This window comes from Synchiropus splendidus, chromosome 8 (genome assembly GCF_027744825.2).
Source record: "Synchiropus splendidus isolate RoL2022-P1 chromosome 8, RoL_Sspl_1.0, whole genome shotgun sequence".
Lineage (NCBI taxonomy): Eukaryota > Metazoa > Chordata > Actinopteri > Syngnathiformes > Callionymidae > Synchiropus > Synchiropus splendidus.
Window position 1 is genome coordinate 8,321,109 of NC_071341.1, and position 20,132 is coordinate 8,341,240.

Here is a 20,132-nt window from a genome sequence, read left to right on the forward strand (position 1 = left end):
TACGACTGAAATGTTGCGTCTTGCAGGCGAGCACAACTAAAAACACAAAGCCATCTGCGCTCACTAGTACCCCATTTGCCTCGGCTCACCCAAGCAGCCAGCAGCACCCCTAAATCTCTGGCCCTGTTTGTCAGGCAATTAGTCGTCGGAGATAAAGGCTTCCTCGTAAATTAGGAGAGGTGTAGCTGTCTGTCCTTGTGTTAATCACCCATGCCCAGCCTTTGACCCCTTCACCGCTGCAGCCCTATGCTTTTTACTGCGTGTTGGTGGGTGGCGGGTGGGCGGAGACGGGGTATCACTAGACTGGATTGGCATCTCATGGCCTGGCCAGCTGACAACACTACCTTGGCGCGGCTGAGTCGCTCTCCCCAGACGAGACAACTTAAAGAGCTTCCCTCTGTTCAGCCCAAATAAAAAAACTCCTGCCTAAAGTAAAAGTCTATTTCAAAACTGCAGTGCAATGGCACTTCCATCACACTCCGGACTGAGCCTAAATTGGGAAGGCGGCTTTCTGCGCTGACCTTAAACACCCACCAAACAGCCTGCTATATGATCCGCCAGTTGAAACTAGAATAATGGCCTCGGAAGAGCGACCCCTCTCTGTCACACACCAATTTCAATTCAATCTCACAGCGGCACATTTTCTCGCCTCTCGCACCTTCTATGAATGATAAATCCTCCTGTTCCTTGGCCTGATACTTTGGGACAAAGGAGGCAGACATGACGGTTGTTTGCACTTTTACTGATGTCCTCTATTCTCATGGGATCCATACCATTGAGAAACACCTCCCACTGGGCTAACTAATTACTTCATTTACAACCATCATTGGTGCTATCACCCAACCACACACCAGAGACACAAAGCAGGCAAGCAAGGAGAAAACCACTGGGCAGTCATCCGAAGCACTGAGAACAATTGAAGATAAAGAGCAGAAGATGGAAGGCTCGGTGAAGGAGCATAGAATCCTCTAAATAGGAGAGCAATTTCTTACCTTGGCATTCGGAATTGCGCTCCTCATATCCAGTGTTGCACAGGCAGTTCCCGATGGGAACCAGCCACTCGCCATCAGCTCCACAGTACATCTTTGGAACCTCTTTTTCCTCAGAATTATCCACGCACGAGCCACGAACTTCCACAAGCGACGAGGTATCAGCTCCAGTGATGGTGTCAGGAAACTGGGCCAAGTTTCGCACCGCCAGCGGACACTTCTTATAAAACACCCTCACGGACACCAGAGCAATACACGCTCCGACGTCCTGGAAGGCCAAATAGAAACCCTTCCTGGTTAAGGCGCCGACATCCCGCACCTCAGTGTTGAGCTTCATGATGCGATCCCCGATGTCCACCTGGGTGAAGCTCTCGTCGGCCGCGATGGTGTCGATCTTACCGAACTGATTTTCGCGTATGTAACGCTCTTTGTCGTTGTTGGATTCATAGTAGTAAAGGTTGAAGGTTTCCTTGCAGGTTCCCATGACCCCCGGGAGGCTGTTGCAGTCTCTGAGCGTGAACTTGATCTCGATGTAGACGCGCTGAGCACCTCCACGGGGAATCCAGTCAGTGCGGAGCCAGTTGTTTTGGTTGGGCTCCATGACGTTACACACTTGGTACGTCCGGATGGGGATGTTCTTCTCATCCATGATGCTCACTTCCTCCCACTAGAGGAAAACACAAACGCATCAATGTAGACTTCACCATCACGACATGAATTTAAGAAGAGCCTGGGAGGAGAATCAATATTTGAGTCTATTAATTGATGCCTCAAGCAGCCCTGTTAGAGCTTAACCTAAAGACTCAGAGAGAGGTGAATATTCATGTTTTCACACATGACCACAAGAGGTGAAATTGATTTAATAGCTGAGTAATAACTGTCGCCCGACGAGTGTGGGAGAAACACCCACTAGATCTGGCTATTCTCCAAGAAGAGGGGAAAACAAAAAGAACTAGAACATGTAGAAGGTAAGTCCCTGAATGGAAGTTGGTGATCTAACAAGAGTCTGCTTTATGTCCATGTTGGCGAGCAAGACACACACATATATGGCCGCTAACGTAAAGGGGAGACGCGGTCGCATGGGTCACAATGTTATTATTTTTTCTAACTCAGAAGGAATGTTTGTTTAACTCGCCCCTTTACCCGTGCGCTGCTTAGCTTTATCTTTTGAAACCACAAAACAAAAGACACTTCTTTAATTTCTTAACACAGTATTTTCTGCACAGAAGCAGTTTAATGCTTAACATAGTGGCGTGCTTGGACAAATGCAGTCCATTCTGCATCATCCTTCCTCTTTTGTTGTCTGATCAAGCAGCGGTGAGATAAGGCTGCACCTCTCCTTCATTGCAGGACAGAGTGAGAATAAGACCAATTGGTGGTAATGAGAGGGTGAATGCAGGCTCGCAGGGGCTGCCAGGACCCTGTCAATCACTTGTCTGCAACAAAATGGCCGAGGGGAGGACCCAAGCAAAACGACAAGCCAAGTTCAGTAAGGCTCACCGGCACACACTGCGACAGATGCACAATATGTCGCTCCGATCCCACGAGTGCTTATTCATTACATGATGTGATGGTTGCTAATTTGAATTGATTTTCTTTAAACATGAGGCGGCTGGTCGGGTGCGTTATCACATTTCTACAAGTGTGACGGATGAAGAAATGGCCTGTGATGGATTGTCTGTGGCAGCGTCCAGCAGGATTTAATCAAGATTTGCTCGACGATCAAACACAAGCGCCACCTTTCAGTGTCTGGAGCCACGTATTCGTGTGGCCTCCGGTTTGTGTTTTGCCTCTCCAGAGCCACTGAGGCAGCCCTCCGGGGGCAGCTCATTTCTCCTTCACAGCCCGATGGGGTCGTCGAGCGGCATGAGCTCTGCTGCACTTTCCAGTTTCATTCACCCATTCCAGAAGACCCTCTCTCAGCTGCCAGGATCACCCCCATACCAGCAACTCTCACCCTCCTCTCGCGCTCTTCCACTCAATGGTGGAAAGGGATATAAAGTTTCCCCACAAAGACCGATTCAACCCACCGTCTATTCAGGAAACCTGACGCCCGCTGCAGTATCTGCCCCTGCATCTGACCATTACAGAGTAGTTAGAGGGACGGGGAGTGAGGAGGAGGAGGGGGGGGTATGTGAGGGTGGACGGTGGGATGCCTGTTGACTGGTGGTTCTTGAGGTGGATTTTGCAGACCCCATGGAGATTTAAAGAGTTCTCAAAATCCCAAAATGCATTTTTTATTGTTTCATATTCGACTGTAAGATGGTGGAGATCTGAGTTGATCTGCGCAGGAAGGCTTGGATTTTGCTACAGACGGCTCACTAGGACGAGGGCCTACCAGAACGAGACAGCCCAGACTAGTCTGTTTTGTTGTGACTTTGATATGCCATCCAAAATTATATGCTGCTTTTCAGAAGAAATTATTTTAGCACACTTGTCCCAATCACATACAAAGCCAAACAGCACGTAACAAGTACCTAATTTCAAGCACAAATATATATATATATATATATATATATATATATATATATATATATATATATATATATATATATATATATATATATATAATATTTAATAGTTTTAATCCACCTCAGACACACAGACATTACATATTTCCCTTTTCATTGACTTAACATTAAATATTAAATTGCTGAGTTACATTGACAACACAAAAAGAACTGCAGAAACGCCTCAAATAAGAGACCTGATCATGACAAGCCACGATCCTGTTAATGCTGAGTATTTAAAACTGTCCGCCTCCATTACAGATTTGTTTGAACACCCTCACATACGAGTCATTTTCAGAATATCTTGACGGCACTATTCCTCTTTCAGACTGAGACAGAAATCATTTTTAAACCATCCCAGTAAGGGCATCCAGAAATCCAGCTAAAGTCGGATTATATCTGTCCACTTTCGCTCAACGGATCGTCATGTGCGTGAACAAGGGGACACTTCTTTGTCGTACTCACCCCTCCTTCTGTCGGGTTGGCGACCCATCCGAGCTCCCCCTGCACAGATCTGGAGTCCAGTAACGTGACTGGAAAACAAAAAAGCGAGGAGGTGAGGACGCCGTCTGCGCACAACAGCACTGTCACCAAGAAACATCGAATTCTTATTTAAAAAAAAAGGAAAAACATCAACCAATTTAAACGTCAAGGGGACCGTGGAATGAGGGTTAAAAGATAAATTACAAGTGTTGCGCCGTGCGTAATTCCCCGCTGAGCTTTACGCGAGTCTCTTTGATTGATTTTCGTAACCAAAAAAAAAAAAGATTTGTTTTCTGACAAACGTTCCCCCCACTGTGCCTTTAAAATAATGATTTCTCGGGTAAGTCATCATGAGCTGTGAGCATGTTTGATGTGGTTACAATCAATTACGGCGCCGTCGGTGCGAAGCAGAAGTGCAAACACATTTGTTCAAAATGCTGCGGTGACTGATCGACTTCACTGATCCCTCGCTAAAAACGCTACCTATCTGTCAGGTGGTACACGAAATATGTAAAGAAAATTTGAATATAGGGATTTAGTCTTGCGTCGTAGAATGATTCTAATGCGCAGCGACGCTGAAAAGAAGTCGCAAAACAGAAACCTCTTTGGTTTAAAGAGTATGTGCCAGGTATATTTAATTCGAGTGTGCATAAAGTTGTTTAAAGTTTATAAACAGCGCCTGACATTGTAGCATAGAACTGCGCTCCCCGAACATTGACCCCGACTCCTGCAAAATATGAGATCTTCGCTGGCAACCGATCTCTTTTCTTTTTTGAAAAAACATGATCTGCCTTCCTTTTAATATGCGTCGATCTGTCATTCCTGCCTTTTCCTGGCCATGAAATGTAAGCAAACTGCTCGCGACAACTATTCTCTCCCGATGGCTCCGACAGCTCCAAGTCCGTCAGAGCGCAAACAACAGAACCGCTCGAGTCCAGCTTTCATTCCACCAAGTGCGATCAAGTCAAGCACTTTGGTCTGCGTCCGTCCAAACTTCATTTTCGGGGTGCATCGAAGTGAATCCCCGCGGCGAAAGCGCACGCACCACGACCGAGTCCACGATCCGTCCTGCAGCCTTACCTTCATTCGGAGGGTATATCCGCGCCGTGGAAACAATCGTAGAAATCCCCAAAACAAGAAAGACGGCCGTGAACAAAATCCCTGCCATGAGTGCCATTCTTGTGCCGCTGCGCCGTTTCTCCTCTCTCCTGGTCTCCTTTCGTCGCTCTTCTCCCAGGTCCTGCTCGCGCTCTCTCTCCCTCACACACACACACTCACACACACCCGCGCTCCCTCTCTCTCCACTATCCCAGTGGACTGTGGGACTGAAGCGGACCAGAAAGAGAGGCACGAACGATGCGCACCAGAGTCAGGAGGCGTGTCTTGCGAGTGGTCTTTGACGCGTCAGTCCATATGGGAAACGCGGTGGGCTAAAGGGGGTGGAGGGGCGTGGGGGGGGCAACCATTACCCTCTTCAACACTTCAAATACACATAGGCAACCAACAACTCAGCAAACTTCCGTAAATCCAAGCGTCCTGCGTGCGCACCTGCAAACACAGCGCGACGCTGACTTGCCTTCGTTTGAGTCGTTTTTAAGCGACTCTGATCTAGTTGGTGGCTGGAACGTACTCAAAAATGCACGCGGACACTTCGCACCAAAATGCAAAGCATCACTTTCTGCCCTGTTCCCTACTGGAGCGCTGCGCTGCTCCGTGTCAGCCACACCGGATCAAGGTCGCCACCTAGCGGTGAGCAGCGACTCCTGTTCTGCCTCCGAGATTGGATTAAGAGAACAACTATGAGCGTGACCCCGTCACCATTACATGGTCCTGCACTTTGTGAAATTGACAAGGCCCATTTAGTGATCGGTGTGGAGTCTGTATTAGATTATTGTCACCCGCCATTATTTTAATGTTACCAGGGATTTATGAGGGAAGGTGAACGGGACCATATGTCAGAGCCAAAGAGCGGGGGATAAGGTGAATGACACGAGGGTGTTGATGGTATGGGCCTTGAAGTCAAGTCTATTTCTTTATTTGCTCGCTCCCCCAGATGATTTTGATTTGTATTATTTGTAATTAAATTCCTGTCTATTGGGTCGCATGAGCACATGCATGTGATTCTATTATTATGGTTTTTTTTGGGGGGGGGGCAAGAAAAAGAAAAACAATATTGCTGTTGTTAGGTTGGTTCATTTGGATTCACAAACATTTTTAAATGTGACAGAATAATGCACAAAATGCAAGCAAATCACTGAAATAATCCACTTTACGGAGTCTATTGTGACAAAAAATATGTTGTGCATGTCTATTCAAAATGACTTTTAAGACCAAATATATATGTAATTTCACAGTGGCATAGTGATCAGAGCATACAAGGCTCTAGGTTTGCCTCCAGCAATAGTCTTTTAAATTCATTGCATTTTACCATGAGGTAATTAGAAATATGAAACCAAATATATCTATTGTGCATTTACAATACTCTAGTTGAAGAGGGTTGCACCAACACAGTGTTTACCTGTCTGATGATGCAGGTCAAAGGAGATATAGGAAGACAACTATTTTTTCAAGAGTTTAAGAATCCCTTTACAGGGTTATCAATATTTCTGTTGACTTTTTGAAGAGTTTCTCCTCTTTTCTGGACAATTTACCATGAAGAATAAATGCTTATGCTGATAATAATATTGGTCTCTATGAACTTAACTTGAACCGAACTCAAATGTAGCATAGTAACCTTCATTTTCAGACAGTTAGTGGGTGTGTTGGTGACTTTTTTCATTCAATGCAGACTTAATTTTTCATTTACAAGCAAATACTTGGCAACATGTGGACCATTTTTCCCCCATTCCATGGTCAACTGATAGCTCTAGACAGAGGTCTCTTTACTCTCCCATAAATATCAATGAGCATTTCCACAACGGCACAGCCACAACCAAACAGAAAGAATGGCTGACTCCAACAACAACAGGTCTCGGTCCTGTATCAGCTATCATTCTCTCATAGCTGGACCTGCCTCAGTTTCAACACTGGAAATTTCATTTGGATAGGACAAACGGATTTGTTAGCTAAAATCAGCACTTGTGAACAGCTGAAACAGAAACAAGATAGTGTTACATGCTCGGAGTGATGGCGTTGATCAGTAGGAATGTCCAGAAATAATGATATTCCAGGTGAATTTCTCTTTTCTCATGGTTGTCATGTCCAATGATATCTGCTCTTTGGTCTGCTGGTTGCACGTGTTTTCAATTGAAAGACGCCAAGAACACACCACAATACTATAAACTGGAAATTTAGGTGAAGATTTTAGGTGAGATCTTGTCTAGAAGTAATGATTTTAAACAGTCTTTTGTCATGCACCCAGCACATGACTGAGGTGAAGCTCCCCCTAGTGGGGGGGTTGTTGTTGGATCGGTGGGTTGTCTGTCCTCAAACAAAAGGCTCCTTTGTTCTTAAGAAGCGCCAGCTGTGTCCAGGTTTGGGGTTTTAGCCGCTGTGCTATCTCTATTATGTCCTCCTACACAGGTCGTGCACGGCTCCCGCGAGATGTGCCCGCTGCAGCAGGAGGCAGGGCACCTCTCAATGATCCACAGGGGCGATTGTCACCACTGTGTGGGCAGGTTAGTGAGGTTCTGCAACACTGCACAAAGCACACCGACACTCCAGCCACGTTTTCACCACCATTTATAATCCTGAGCTGCTTCTCATTCAGACTACACGGCGTCATTAAAGACCCCGTAGATAGTTGTTCCGCTGCGGAGCAGTCACCTTGCTGCTGCCCTTGAGAAAGCCATCAAACTGTCCTGATCATTAAGAGAAAAAAAAAAGAATTTACAATCATATCACGTCATTTGTGTTGCTGATACGGTGCAGACAGAAATCGTAATGGTTAACTGCCTTCCACAGGTGAATGTCTTCCCGCTCGCATGCCTTCAGCATCCACCTCTGGCAGCTCCTGAGCGGTAATGTGGCTGTCGCAGCACCTTCAGCCCACCAGCACTTGGCCTCCATATATCCTTTTCTCCCCATACAAGGAAGCAGGCAGGAGTTCTAAACACATGAGTGGACTCGGAGCAAATAAACCTCCCTTTGTTTCAGCTGCTGGTTCGTGGGAGTCCAGTTGCTTTTGGCACCTACAAAAATGAAGACACAAGGAGGACTTTTAATGAGAGAGCACAGAGGAGACTGGTGCTCATTGTGGATTGGACCAGTGTTGCACATCCACAGATGGAGTCAGTGGAGGAGTTTGTTGAAGTAATGTTGCCCAGAGTTTCCCCCACAGTGTTATACGGAACAGAATACGGGGTGAACATGTGGAATTATGCGTAAAAAACATAGTACAATTGAACTATGATGACTAAGCACATTATGTGAAACACTTGGAAAATACTACACTGGAGGAAAAGGTAGGCTGAATGGTCAGCTGACAGCTTTTTCATTGATCTGTTTTTCTTGTTTTCTGAATTTAGATCATGAGGATTCAACATGAGATTACTCAATAAGAGAAACATCAGATGTAACAGACTATTTCAGGAGCTTTCCAAAACATCAGAATATATTTCAAGGGATCAAAACCATGAGGTGACATAAGGCATGGTCGACCTTTACAGTCAGATCCTGTATAAAGAGTCTACTACTCAAAATTGAAACTGCCAAGGTTTTACCAAGAGCTCAGGGAGGTGTGAGATTGTTTCCAGCTCCTCATTCATATTTGTCTCATTTGTGTTTCTTGTGCACAAATATTCCACAGACTTCCTGGGCGACCAAAGTCAAGTAATAGCATTTAGCTCATTTCTTTCCTGATGTCGAAGATTGGAAATCACCTGGAGCTCTACCCAGTTCTAAAAGTGGAAGGGATACTATTTTCTATCAAAAATGAGAGTGAATAAAGTAAACATTGAGGACAGAAAGATTTTTACGTGCCATCTCTTCATTTCAAGGAGTCGAGATCACATGTACCTGTTATGTACCAGATGAGGTGAGTTCAGTGTTGAAGTTGAGGTGGGATTACAGAGTATATTTGAAGAATAAGCACTATCTCTGTGCAAATGTCTACATTGTAGTAGTTACAATAAACACATTTTTGAAACGCATCCTGTGAATTGCATGAGGCATGTTTCAATGTCATCATTTTTGCCAAAGGCATGGTCTATGTATCCATGCCCATATCGTGTTTATTTATCATATTAACCTGCCACCCTGCAACAGATAATGAAAAGACTGCTTCATCCATCTAACTGCAATGTAAAGTGAAGGTCATTTCTCATATCAAACAGATGACATTTTTAGTTTTTTTGTTCAGTTAATTTATTTATTTAGTTTTTCCAGGTCACATACATAATGTCAATGTCTAAAAAAAAGATTTTTCTTTTGCTAATATTCTTTATTGCATTATTGCATTATCTGTTCCATTGTGCTTCATCTGATGTGACCACGATATCACCATGAAGCGGATCATGTTTTAGACTGATGTGTACAGCTGGACACCCGAATAAAACACGACTGATATAGTCATAGCAGGGAGATCTGCGCTGCATCTTCGGCTCTGGTCTGTCAGACAGAGCCATCCAGACCAGCATAATGATGCAGAACAAGCATATGGTGCTGCAACAAAATTGGCCAATTTACTCCTAAACATGATTTGCCCCAAAACTACATCCTCAGATGAAAGGCTCTTTGCCCCCTGACAACATGCCTGGCAACCTTAAAAACCCAGAGGGGGACCCAGCAATGGGGCTTTTGATCTCCCCTAATCTTCTAATAGTTTTTGTGAAGCCACCATGGTGGAGGTCTGTCTGCGCACAGCTGCAGCGGTGGTCGGGATGAGGCAGGAGTGGGCAGCGTTCTGTCGCTTCCCTCCCTTCGTATGTGTCGCTGTGTTTTTGATTGATTACATTTCCATAGTTTCCTTTATCTTGCTGTCATCCCAGAGGCTTTTTTTATTCAGGAGGGAGAGCGTAGCGCTGGAGCACACCCTTTTCTTTCCCTCCCCGCACGAGCCCACTCCGCTTTCTCCAGATGGCATCTGCTGCCCACACATCTGCATTGTGTGCCAATCATGCACACTGAGTCTAAATCCTTTTATTTTGATAGAGGACACACACAAAAACACTCCACGCTCTAAGAAGACTTGCACCAACTTGGGATGATGGTGGAATATAAATGCAGCGTATTGACAACACCTTCCATTCGGAATCCAAATATACCATGCACATTTCAACAGGTATTTTGCAGGCTTTAACCTTTGCCTGACATGCTTTGTTCCTCTGTGAATATCTTATTTTGAAACATCACCAATGAGAATATCAACTAGTCCACAGGCATGATGCTGCAATGAACATCATTCCGCAGAATCATTGTCTGAGGGCAAATCTTGTGTCTATCAGTCGATCATTCGTGTAACTGTATTTGCTTTATAACTCAAAAAGAAAAAAAATGGCATCTTTATAAACATGGTCATTGGTCATGCAGAATCTTTTTAAAATTTAAATTAAATTAAAATTAAATTAAATTTTTTTTTTTAAATATCAGAAAAGTGTAGAACGTCTCCACCAAATAGTCTGAAGTCTTTTATTTTCTGAAGACAAAAAAATACACAAATTATTCTGTCAATTTTGCCAATTTTAAATGCTATGAAAAGGATACATAGGAGGATATATATATATATATATATATATATATATATATATATATATATATATATATATATATATATATAGTTTATTATTCTAAACAAAACTACATTTTTTAGATAACAGAGTCTGACTGCTGAATACTTCTACTATTCAGGGTTGTTGGTCTGAATCCCCAGCTTTAATCAGGAAGTGCCAGTCTCCCAGATGACAGCAGATCCATCAATCGAACAGGAACACTTCGCAATCAATCAATCACTGGGCACCAAGCATTTATTGTCGAGTCAGCCAAATCCTCCGACGGCCCTCCTCCTCATCTTCATACACTTTGCTCCATTGTTTCAAGCAAGGCCTCCTGCTGGCCGGTGACCGCCCCCGAGGCGGGCGGCTCTGCCCACCGCCTTCGGATCCACAGCACCATGCAGTGCTCCTCCGGCGGCAGTCACAGAGTCTCTGGAGGTCAGAGCGAGTGGGAGTCTAAGCAGAAAGGGAGGAGGAGTGAAACTCAGAGGTGGGATCGCTCTTCTTGGATGGGCTCACAAGGCGCTTTAGGATGGTCTGAGAGCTTTGAAACAGTACCTCATCTGTGAGAGAGACAGGAGGCGAAAGCTCTTTTGCTGGTGACTTGTCTCATGTTTATTCAATATGCCATTTTTTTCTTAAAAACTGTAGTGTTTAAGAGTCATAAACCAGTTTTTCACTTAAGTCAGAGAATGACTTATGTGATGTCATCTTCAAACACTCTCTGGGGAAATTGAGTGTCTCAGAAGGGATTTTATTTTTATTTTTTTATTGAGTGCTTAAAAGTTTTTTGCTTGTTTTGTTAAAGTGATGCAACAAGCCATATTCAGAAATAAGATGAAAAACACTGTTGAATGCCAGAATAATTATTGGTGAGTATCAGAGTGCTTGAAGTGATTTACACCACAAATTGCAGCCCTTGGGTTTAAACAAATTAATAGCGGCTCTTCCTGTAAACACAATAGCATGAAGCACAATTGAAAACTTTCATTCTGCTTTAACATCTTGAGCGATGTGTGAAGGACTCACTGGCATTCACTGGCAAAGTGCGGCCCTTGTGAGGTTAGAGGAAGACATTTCATAAGAAAACTTTTTCTCATCATTCATTACCTTTTAAATTTTAAATGCAACTCATCCTTCATATCTTTTCCAAATGTAATACTTTAACAAGAAATGGTCATTTTAATAAAAGTGCCGTAATGCCAGGTATTGTAAGATTAGAGTCTATCTATCCCGCAGTATAAGTGTCATGACAGGAATTAAATATGTCATCCAAAATGATGTTTTAGGCATATAATGTCTTGATGGAACGACCCTCTCCCTGGTTGCATAATATTTAATGAACAAAAATGAAGTTCCACTTGAGATGATTTTTTTGTTGGACCCTCTCCTCAGTCACTGTATTGTAATGTGGTGACTTGCAGTGTAAAAAACATCTTCAACGGTCTCACACTGAGCCCCTGCTGCGGGTTAGTCTCGGCCATAGAACCCACCACACTTGGACTTGGTCCATCAGGACCTAGGACCCCCCATAAAAATGAAAACCAACAGTACGGAGCCCTGATACACAATGTCATTTTTCAAGGACAGTGGCAGTTAACCTCTTCTATGGTCCATCTTGAGCTCTCAGAAAATGGTTTGGCTTGGTTGTAGTTATTCATAGAGAGACTATGGGAGCTCCCGGTGTGAGAGGCAGGGACTACACTGAACCCATCTTCAGTCCATTACAGAGCAGATTAAAAGTCAACTATTATACTTTTTGACTGCTGGAGTGCTTAAGGTTAGGGGTACCTGAAAGAAACCCACACTAGCATAGGAGAACACTAGCATCAGAGAGCACAGGCACAGGTAGCTGAAGCCGTCGGTCAAATTCCCATTCTAATATATAAATATATGAAGAGAATCTCACATCATTTTGAGACATTGAAGAGTCTGCTTTACCCCATGCCTGGTTACGAGCTGTTACCTGACCTATTCCTGGCATGGCCACCCACTTTTATCCCACTGATGGCAGTGTGTTAGTCGATAAATTTCCCAGCAGGTCGGACAGTCGGAGCCTTGCGGGAGCAGAACGCTCCATGTGGTTCGCGGAAAAGCAACGGAGCAGCGAGAGACCCTTTGTGTCTCTTAAGAATCGCGAGGAGGTTTGCACAGCCGTCTCCTATTGTGTCCACCTTGTTATTTACCGCCGTTCACAGTCCAGCGTTGTTGTTCTAGGAAATGCCACATGTTTGAGACGCAGCAGCAGGAGGTCTGAGCTCCAGCTGAGGGCTTCTCTAATGCCAAGGTTTTATATAACCTCGCCAATCACGATACATGAAGGTTACATCTCTCCTCTGTCTGGTGACAGGAACGAGGAAAGAACAGGAACAAAAGAACTCTTCGTAAAGGTACGTTTTTCTTCCACCCTACGGCGCTTCCATCCTATTTTAAATTCTCTTTGCCGATAAGGATTACGTGTTTAAGATCATCTCCACGTTCCACGATGAGTTTGGAATCCAAATCATCCTGTACAACGTGCACTTCATCGCCTGGCTCTGGTGTGGCAGAGAAACAATGAATTCGCCTGCACTGTTAAAAAAAACAATCCATTGACGATTTGGTTTTATTTGACACTACATTATAACCTACATTATATCCTAACCCTAACCCACCAACCACTTTTCGTGTTTGTTGCGGCTTTGCATGATGCGCCGTGGGGCTGCTGCAAAGGGCAACTGCTTTTTGGTGTGAGTCTGTTGTTAGGCGACATCCACAAGGAAACGCACAAGTTCTTATCCATTCATTTTCTGTGCCGCTTTCAAGCCTATTTCAAGCATTTTGCAGCTCTTTGGTCACCAGCTTTCAATGGCAGTAATCCATTTCTTAAGTTCTTGTTTTATTATTTTCATTAGAAAATAAATGTTCCCCTGAAATACTACGCTTGTGACTTGCTTCTCTGTCAACTTTCCATGTCCATATCTGTGTTTACAAGGATTTCATAAAGCATCTGTGACTGGAAACGCTGGATCCATGATCCGATGCAGAACTTGTCTAGATGCAACCTTTATAGTCCTATTTAAGGTTGATGTCATTCATATTTTGGCTGCAGAAGTAACACAGATCTCTATTTAGATAGACATGTAAGTAAATGTTTGTATGGAAAACAAACATCCATGAGATTATTCAGATAAAAATGAAGTGTGTAAAAGTGTGTAGGTGGTCCTTTCACATAGCTTTAGACTATTAACTGTACTGTACTCTGTTGCCTAAATGCATCCGCCCATTCATACGTCATCACTGTGAACAGACTCAGAACTGGTCTCTACCTCCATTTCTTTGAGGCGTGCAGGACAGATTTTTTTACTGATCCCCTTTTTGTTCCTCCACAAATCATTCTATCTACGACTCAAATATCAGTAAAATTCTAGTTCAGCATGGAGGTTACTGTCCTCACATGCCTTACAAGGAGACTTGTGAGAATGATTTAAACGTTGAATCGAAGTCACACGTCAGTCTTTTTGACCCCGATGAAAACCCACGGTTGCATCATTTTTGGGTTGTGAAGAGGCTGGGTGACGATCCAGCAATGTCTCATCTGGCTGCCAGATTACGCTTCTGCCATTAGATGCTTTTAAAGTCTGCGGCAGTGCAGTCACTCAACGCTTAAAGCATCAACAGCAGCTACAAATCAGCGCTATCTCTAGGCAGCGTTGGAACTTTTATGTAAAACACAGCTCACTGGAGACATTTGGCAGCCGCAAGAGGGAATAAGCACCGCAGGGGAGGGACATTCAAGGTGTCTCTTATTTATTTTATGGCATTTCAGGAACACCAGAGAATCATTGTAACCATTCAAAAGTGGAGTTTTCATTACAGCAACTATTTAGTCGGATCTAGACAGATAATATTTAAATGTGTTGACCATTTTCTTGTTGTGCTGTATGCTTTAATTCTCATTATTATCATTACATTAACAAGCAATATCATCTCCTACGATGCTAACAGATGCGGCACAATCGGACCTTTCTGGTGTGAACTGAAGTTATTCGTTCCAACTGATGTCCTTTTGTGAAATAAGTGAGAAGCAAGGAAAAGCACAGAAGGATGTGGGAGTCTCAAAGAACGCGATGAGTCCTTCAGCTGCTCTGTGGAGTCGAAGTTGGAGAAATAAAAATAAAAACGTGGGATGTGAAAACAGTGATGTTTTATTCGTAAAACTCAGGGTCAGTGTGTGTCACGTTGATGCTCTCACACATAAGGTCGTAGGCACTCACGCGCTATTGGCTCGACGCTTGCAAAAGCACTCACATTTACTGCATGAAAATCTGGTCCAACCTTGTAGGGAAGTGCAGGTGTGAAGGAAGCCAGTAAAAGGAAATGAACATAATTCCAGTTTTTGTCTTTCTACTCATGTCCAGTTTCAATATGTTCATATTTTTCTAAGCACTCTCAGAGTTAGATTCACTGATCCAGAGTTAAATGTAATAATGGGACAGGGCTGTTTGCTAAGCGACATCTGCTCAAAGGTAAAAAGGACACGCCGACTTGTTGACTGAGATAGCAAGAGTAGTTCCACCAGATAGGGCCCAGTTTTTAGCTGGACGGCTTGTCACCAAGAATCCTTGCTGATAATTTTGGCACCTTGGTTACTCGACATGGTGATGAGCGAATGAGGCTTCATGAAACAGTTACTTCATTTTGAGGGCTCAGGAGGTGGCACTTTTATAATGATGTGAAGTTTCATTGAATTGGTTGTTGGATTTCAAAGATTTTTTTGAGCAGAGAATGCCACCCAGCAAGCTCTGAAACTTGGGACACTGTTTCGCGAAGCCTCATAAGCCCAACATAAGCCCAGCCATCCCATCCTACTCAAAGTAGTGCTTCAAACAATTCATCACAATGCAATATACGTCTGCTCTTAAATTCTTCCTGGCCAAATATATCAGCTTTATCTTCGTGTTTCGAGTCAAAAAACATAAACTGGCCTTCTGCATCAACCAGTGAATCAAAACACCTGACAAACCATCTTTTTTTCTCCTGTAAGATCCATCAATCACCTGTCCTATCACTCTTCAAATTCCCTTCCTTCTGCATCAGTATTGTTTTCAGAAATTTATTACTTCATTGTTGACTGTGAAGCTAGTGTTCATCTATGTTTAAACAGTGCAGACTTCGTGGATTGTAACATTGACATTCCTCGGTGGTCTAGTTTTTGGTGAGGTTCGATATGGTTGTGAATTCCTGCAGGCCACTTCATGTGACTTGGCAGGTCAGACTTGGCCCCCCAGACCTTGAGTTTGGCATATGTGATGTAAGACTGTACTGTTCATGATGACCAAAATCAACCGTCCTGTAGACTCTACTGCCTGTGTCACCAGACAGTTCGAGGAAGACTGCTTCTGTCAGAGGATGATAGTCGTATAGTGAAGCTATGAAGTTGAAATTGAACACCAATATTCATGAATGGCCCACACAAACAAAAGGAGAGTTTACTCTTGCCTGCATGAATATAAACATACTGTATATATTAATATGATTACTGAGATCTACTTCTGATAAAGTTATATAAATAACCAAATGAAAACTATGGCGTATTACAGTGAAGCCCAACCATTAAATTGATGCAGCTTCATCCACTATATATATTTATATATTTTATACAAACTGTTGATTCCAAATCTCACTATTAATTTTCCGTTTGTTGCGGTCATTTTAAATCTATAAATCAAGACCAAGCATTTGAGAGTTCATTGCACCCCCTCAAGACGCATCCTGCAGGAGAGACCAGCTAACTGCTGACAGACATCGAGTCAGTGTAGCGCGCAAACAACAAACACCAAATAAGCTGAGTCATATCACCTGTGCAATGCTCATCTCTGCAGGAGTTACGGATGTCAGCTTTAATGTGCTTTCACACATCTTCTGCTGATATTGGCAGCAGGGAAAGTGCATCTGACAGATTCAAACATCCTCATCATGCACTGCAGCCTGTGAGTATTGGCTCATAATATTATGGACTCATGTTGAGGCACCTGATGCCGCCTTGTACTGATGACCATGGGCAGGTGTCAAAGTCAAGGCCCGGGGGCCAACTCCAGCCTGCTAGATCATTTTACGTGGCCCTCAGGAGCTACTAATGCATATTGTTGATGTAAATTTCAAAACTACTTTAAAAAATATAGATTGATAATAAAGCATATCAGTTTCAGAATGTTGCTGAAGACTTACTCTTCGACAGGTGAGAATTTGCAGCTTAGAAATGTTCTAATCCTGGTGGGAAGAGTTGTGTTTGAGTTGTGAGTTTTCAGTTAAAGAGGGCAATTTATGCAAGAGGCACATGCACAGAACAACCCCAAGTGATACTTGAGATTCAACTCCTTTTCCCGGCATGAGAAAAGTGCCTTTTTTCCTCTTTTTTACTCTGTCAATTTTGCCAAAATGTGTGAGAACATCTTTGCAACGGGTGCCTTTTTTTCTAGCTTGAGCCCTTGCCAGTGTAAAAGCCATGGAATACATGGAAGATATACCCTTAAATTAGCCTCCAATAATTAATACTCACTCAGATTTTGTTTTTCATACCAAAGAAGGCCATTTGCATCTCCAATTAACGTGAATTTAGTTTCTTTATTTATGTATATTTACTTAATCCTTTGACTGTATTTGAAATGTTGGACCTATGCGTGTCGTTCTTCTGGGATGATGTAACTAGGGCTGACACGAAGATCACACTATTCGATTCACTATTGAAATGTTGGCCTCTTGTGGGAATTTAGTCCGATTCCTGGGGTTTGCGATCACTTGGTTTTTAGCCATAAGTTAGCATAGCTAACTTAACTTAGCACATACATACATGGCTACTATCCACTTGGCATTGTCTGAACAGGTGTGAAACTTTCACCCTTGGAGCAGAAACACACCTGATATGACTGAGCTTAAACACTTTGTTTCAGCAACTCTTCTTTCCCTCTCCTTGTCACTAGCACACCACCTCCCCCGTTCCTGTCCTGTCCTGGCAGGGGTGGGCTGCAATTGCACGGCGGGTGTTGATGCGGGGGGGGGAGTGCGAGGTTGGGCTGAGCATGGTAATCACCTCAAGGTGGGCTGGTTGCTATGGCGTCCCACCGCTGTAGCGACAGCAGCGAGAGCTTATTGAGTTGCACAAGAGGAGGAGAGAGCTGTCGAGCTGTCGAGAGCACTGAGTGTTAAACACACATGTACGCACACACACAACTCAGTTTGACTTCTACCACGTTTGAAGACCTGCTGTTATCAGTATTCATCCTCTCAGATGAGTTTTAAATCCCATCAACAGTAATGCAAGAAGAAATTCACATCATCCTTCATCTTCTGAATCTGATATTACATTTTTGTTACATCAGTGTCTCCGTTAAACAACCAAGGGAATGTAGCAGATCTAATGAAAGCTGTGAACAAAAAATTAATCTGTGAAAAATCAAACTACAGAGAATAAACAGTGTGAAGCAACCACAGTGTGCAAAGGTAATGGGAGGGGGACAGGATTTGGCAGTTTGAATGCAAATTTAAATAAAAAAAATGTCTTTATTGACCAGCTATTGCTTTGTTGTGATCATTTTGAAACAAAAAAGCATGCTGTTCTGCAGCGTGAGCAGAACGTGTTGGCTGTTATAAGATCTTCAACTGTTGCAGTGCATTTTGGAACTTGTACAATGCACGTGATGAGGGTGTTTTACTCTAAGCCTTAGTGTCAAAACCATTAAGAAACAGCCCATGTTTAATAATGTGGTTTTTGTCTTTGACATCGGGTATGTCGGCGCATCTCCTGGATGATCTGTGAGAGCTTGCCAGTGATGTTGTGAAGGGCTGAGCCAAGGTGATGATGAAGCAGATACTCTTATAGGTGCTACTGTAGTGGTAGATGGCTGTGTGAGAGTGAGATGCTGCGACACTGTGCTGCCGTAACTGTCGTACGCGATGGCGGGCTGCTACGTGCTGCGGTGCCAGACGTTGAATAAAAAAATTTAAAAAAGCATCTGCTGGCCATGGTTTTAAATACAGGTGGACATAAGTCGAGCAGGTCGTAAGGATGTTACTTGTATATTATCAGCATGATTTCCACATGCACTGCACTATGATGGTTAGTATGGTTTTAGGAACCAGCTTATATTTCCAGATCAGGTACCATATCGTTTTTACGATACCCATAAAGACAGCTTATGAAGCAGGTCTCAGCAAATGCTTGTTTAAAGATCTGTGTTTTCAAAGTCATCCATCCGAGTTTCTTTAAGCCCCCCTATGAAACTGCCCACGTCCGTTTCAAGCAATGCTACTGTCACAGATCACATACCTGCATGCGTTCTTTGCATTGGTATTGCTGTTCACTAATATATCTACCAGAGGGAGCAGCCCAAGGTCAAACGTTTATAACAACGACAGACTCCAAAACAAACATGGCAACTGTGGAAGAAGTACTGATAATGTACCTCTCACACATGGAGGCAGCGCTGTCGGAGGCGGTGGTCGGTGAGGTTGTTCAATATATCGCGACTGTATTACGGAGAATTTTCGGCATTGTTGTGTCTTCTTCGGGTCTTAGTGCTACGTAGTAACAGCAACACTGCCCCTACGGTTTCTGGTGGTGGTAAGTAATAATTACGATCATCATTAGAATAATAATTGATAAATATCAAGCACACTGCATCTGGTTGTTTTTCACTCAGTGTTTTCATCTTCTTCAAATTTGCATGACCAAACTGTTGCTAAACTTCAGAGTCAGTTGCCCTGGGAGCCAGCTGGGAGCAGGCTCTGTCGATCTCATCACCCCGCATTACCACAATGCATTGCACACCGCTACGCCATTCAAATAATCGCTACACATGCTCTTATTGCATCCAAGAATACAAGAATAATCTGAAATGAACAGTCTAGTCAAGGGAAATGCATTTTAAAAAGGGGGCTGGTTATAGGATTGATTCTTCTCCCAGATCCTTATTGATCCCTCAATGGAAGAGTTGTGGTCTGTTCTTCACTAAAAGAAACCTCAGTTGAAAAGTCATCGTAACAGAGGATACCAATGATGCGTGTCATGTATAATATATTCTGATCTGCTCCTGATAGTTAAGTGCCTTCAGATCTGGCTGCAATCATACTGACAACGCTGGGTTTTTTTTGGACTTACAGAACCTGGATCAGACGCTGGAGACACATACATACATACATACATAGAAGGGGAAAAAAACAAGCTATTCTCCGCAGGTCGTCCACAACGACTGACATCTGCCCACACTTTTGCTTTAAATAGATATATTCAAGCAGGAGCGGAGGATAAAGGCGGAATTGAAATCCAGTCATGCTTACCTTCCCAAACACACTGCGGCACAAGTTCAGCCAGGGAGTGTGTGTGCTGATAACACACCGTGGCACCTGATATCAGATTGTGTGCTGCAGATTCAGTCGGCTCTCTCTCCCACTGGACCCAAACGAATACAAACAGTCCTCCAGACATGTGCGGTAAACATTGTTCTGTCTCCAACAGCACA

General features: G+C 43.5%; 1 protein-coding gene across 3 annotated transcripts in view; it reads right to left on the reverse strand.

Annotated features, from left to right (window-relative positions):
- epha4l (eph receptor A4, like) overlaps positions 1-5,320 on the reverse strand; it is a 45,746-nt gene extending 40,426 nt beyond the window's left edge. For 2 of the 3 annotated variants that reach the window (XM_053872186.1, XM_053872187.1), the window contains exons 1-3: positions 5,063-5,319; positions 3,965-4,032; positions 993-1,656 (exon numbers count right to left, since the gene is read on the reverse strand). In XM_053872186.1, coding sequence (XP_053728161.1) covers positions 993-1,656; positions 3,965-4,032; positions 5,063-5,159 — 829 coding nt within the window. In that variant the 5' untranslated portion in view covers positions 5,160-5,319. Of the gene's footprint in view, positions 1-992; positions 1,657-3,964; positions 4,033-5,062 lie in introns of all 3 variants that reach the window. The other variant, XM_053872188.1, reaches the window with a different exon arrangement.
- Positions 5,321-20,132: the final 14,812 nt, after the last annotated feature.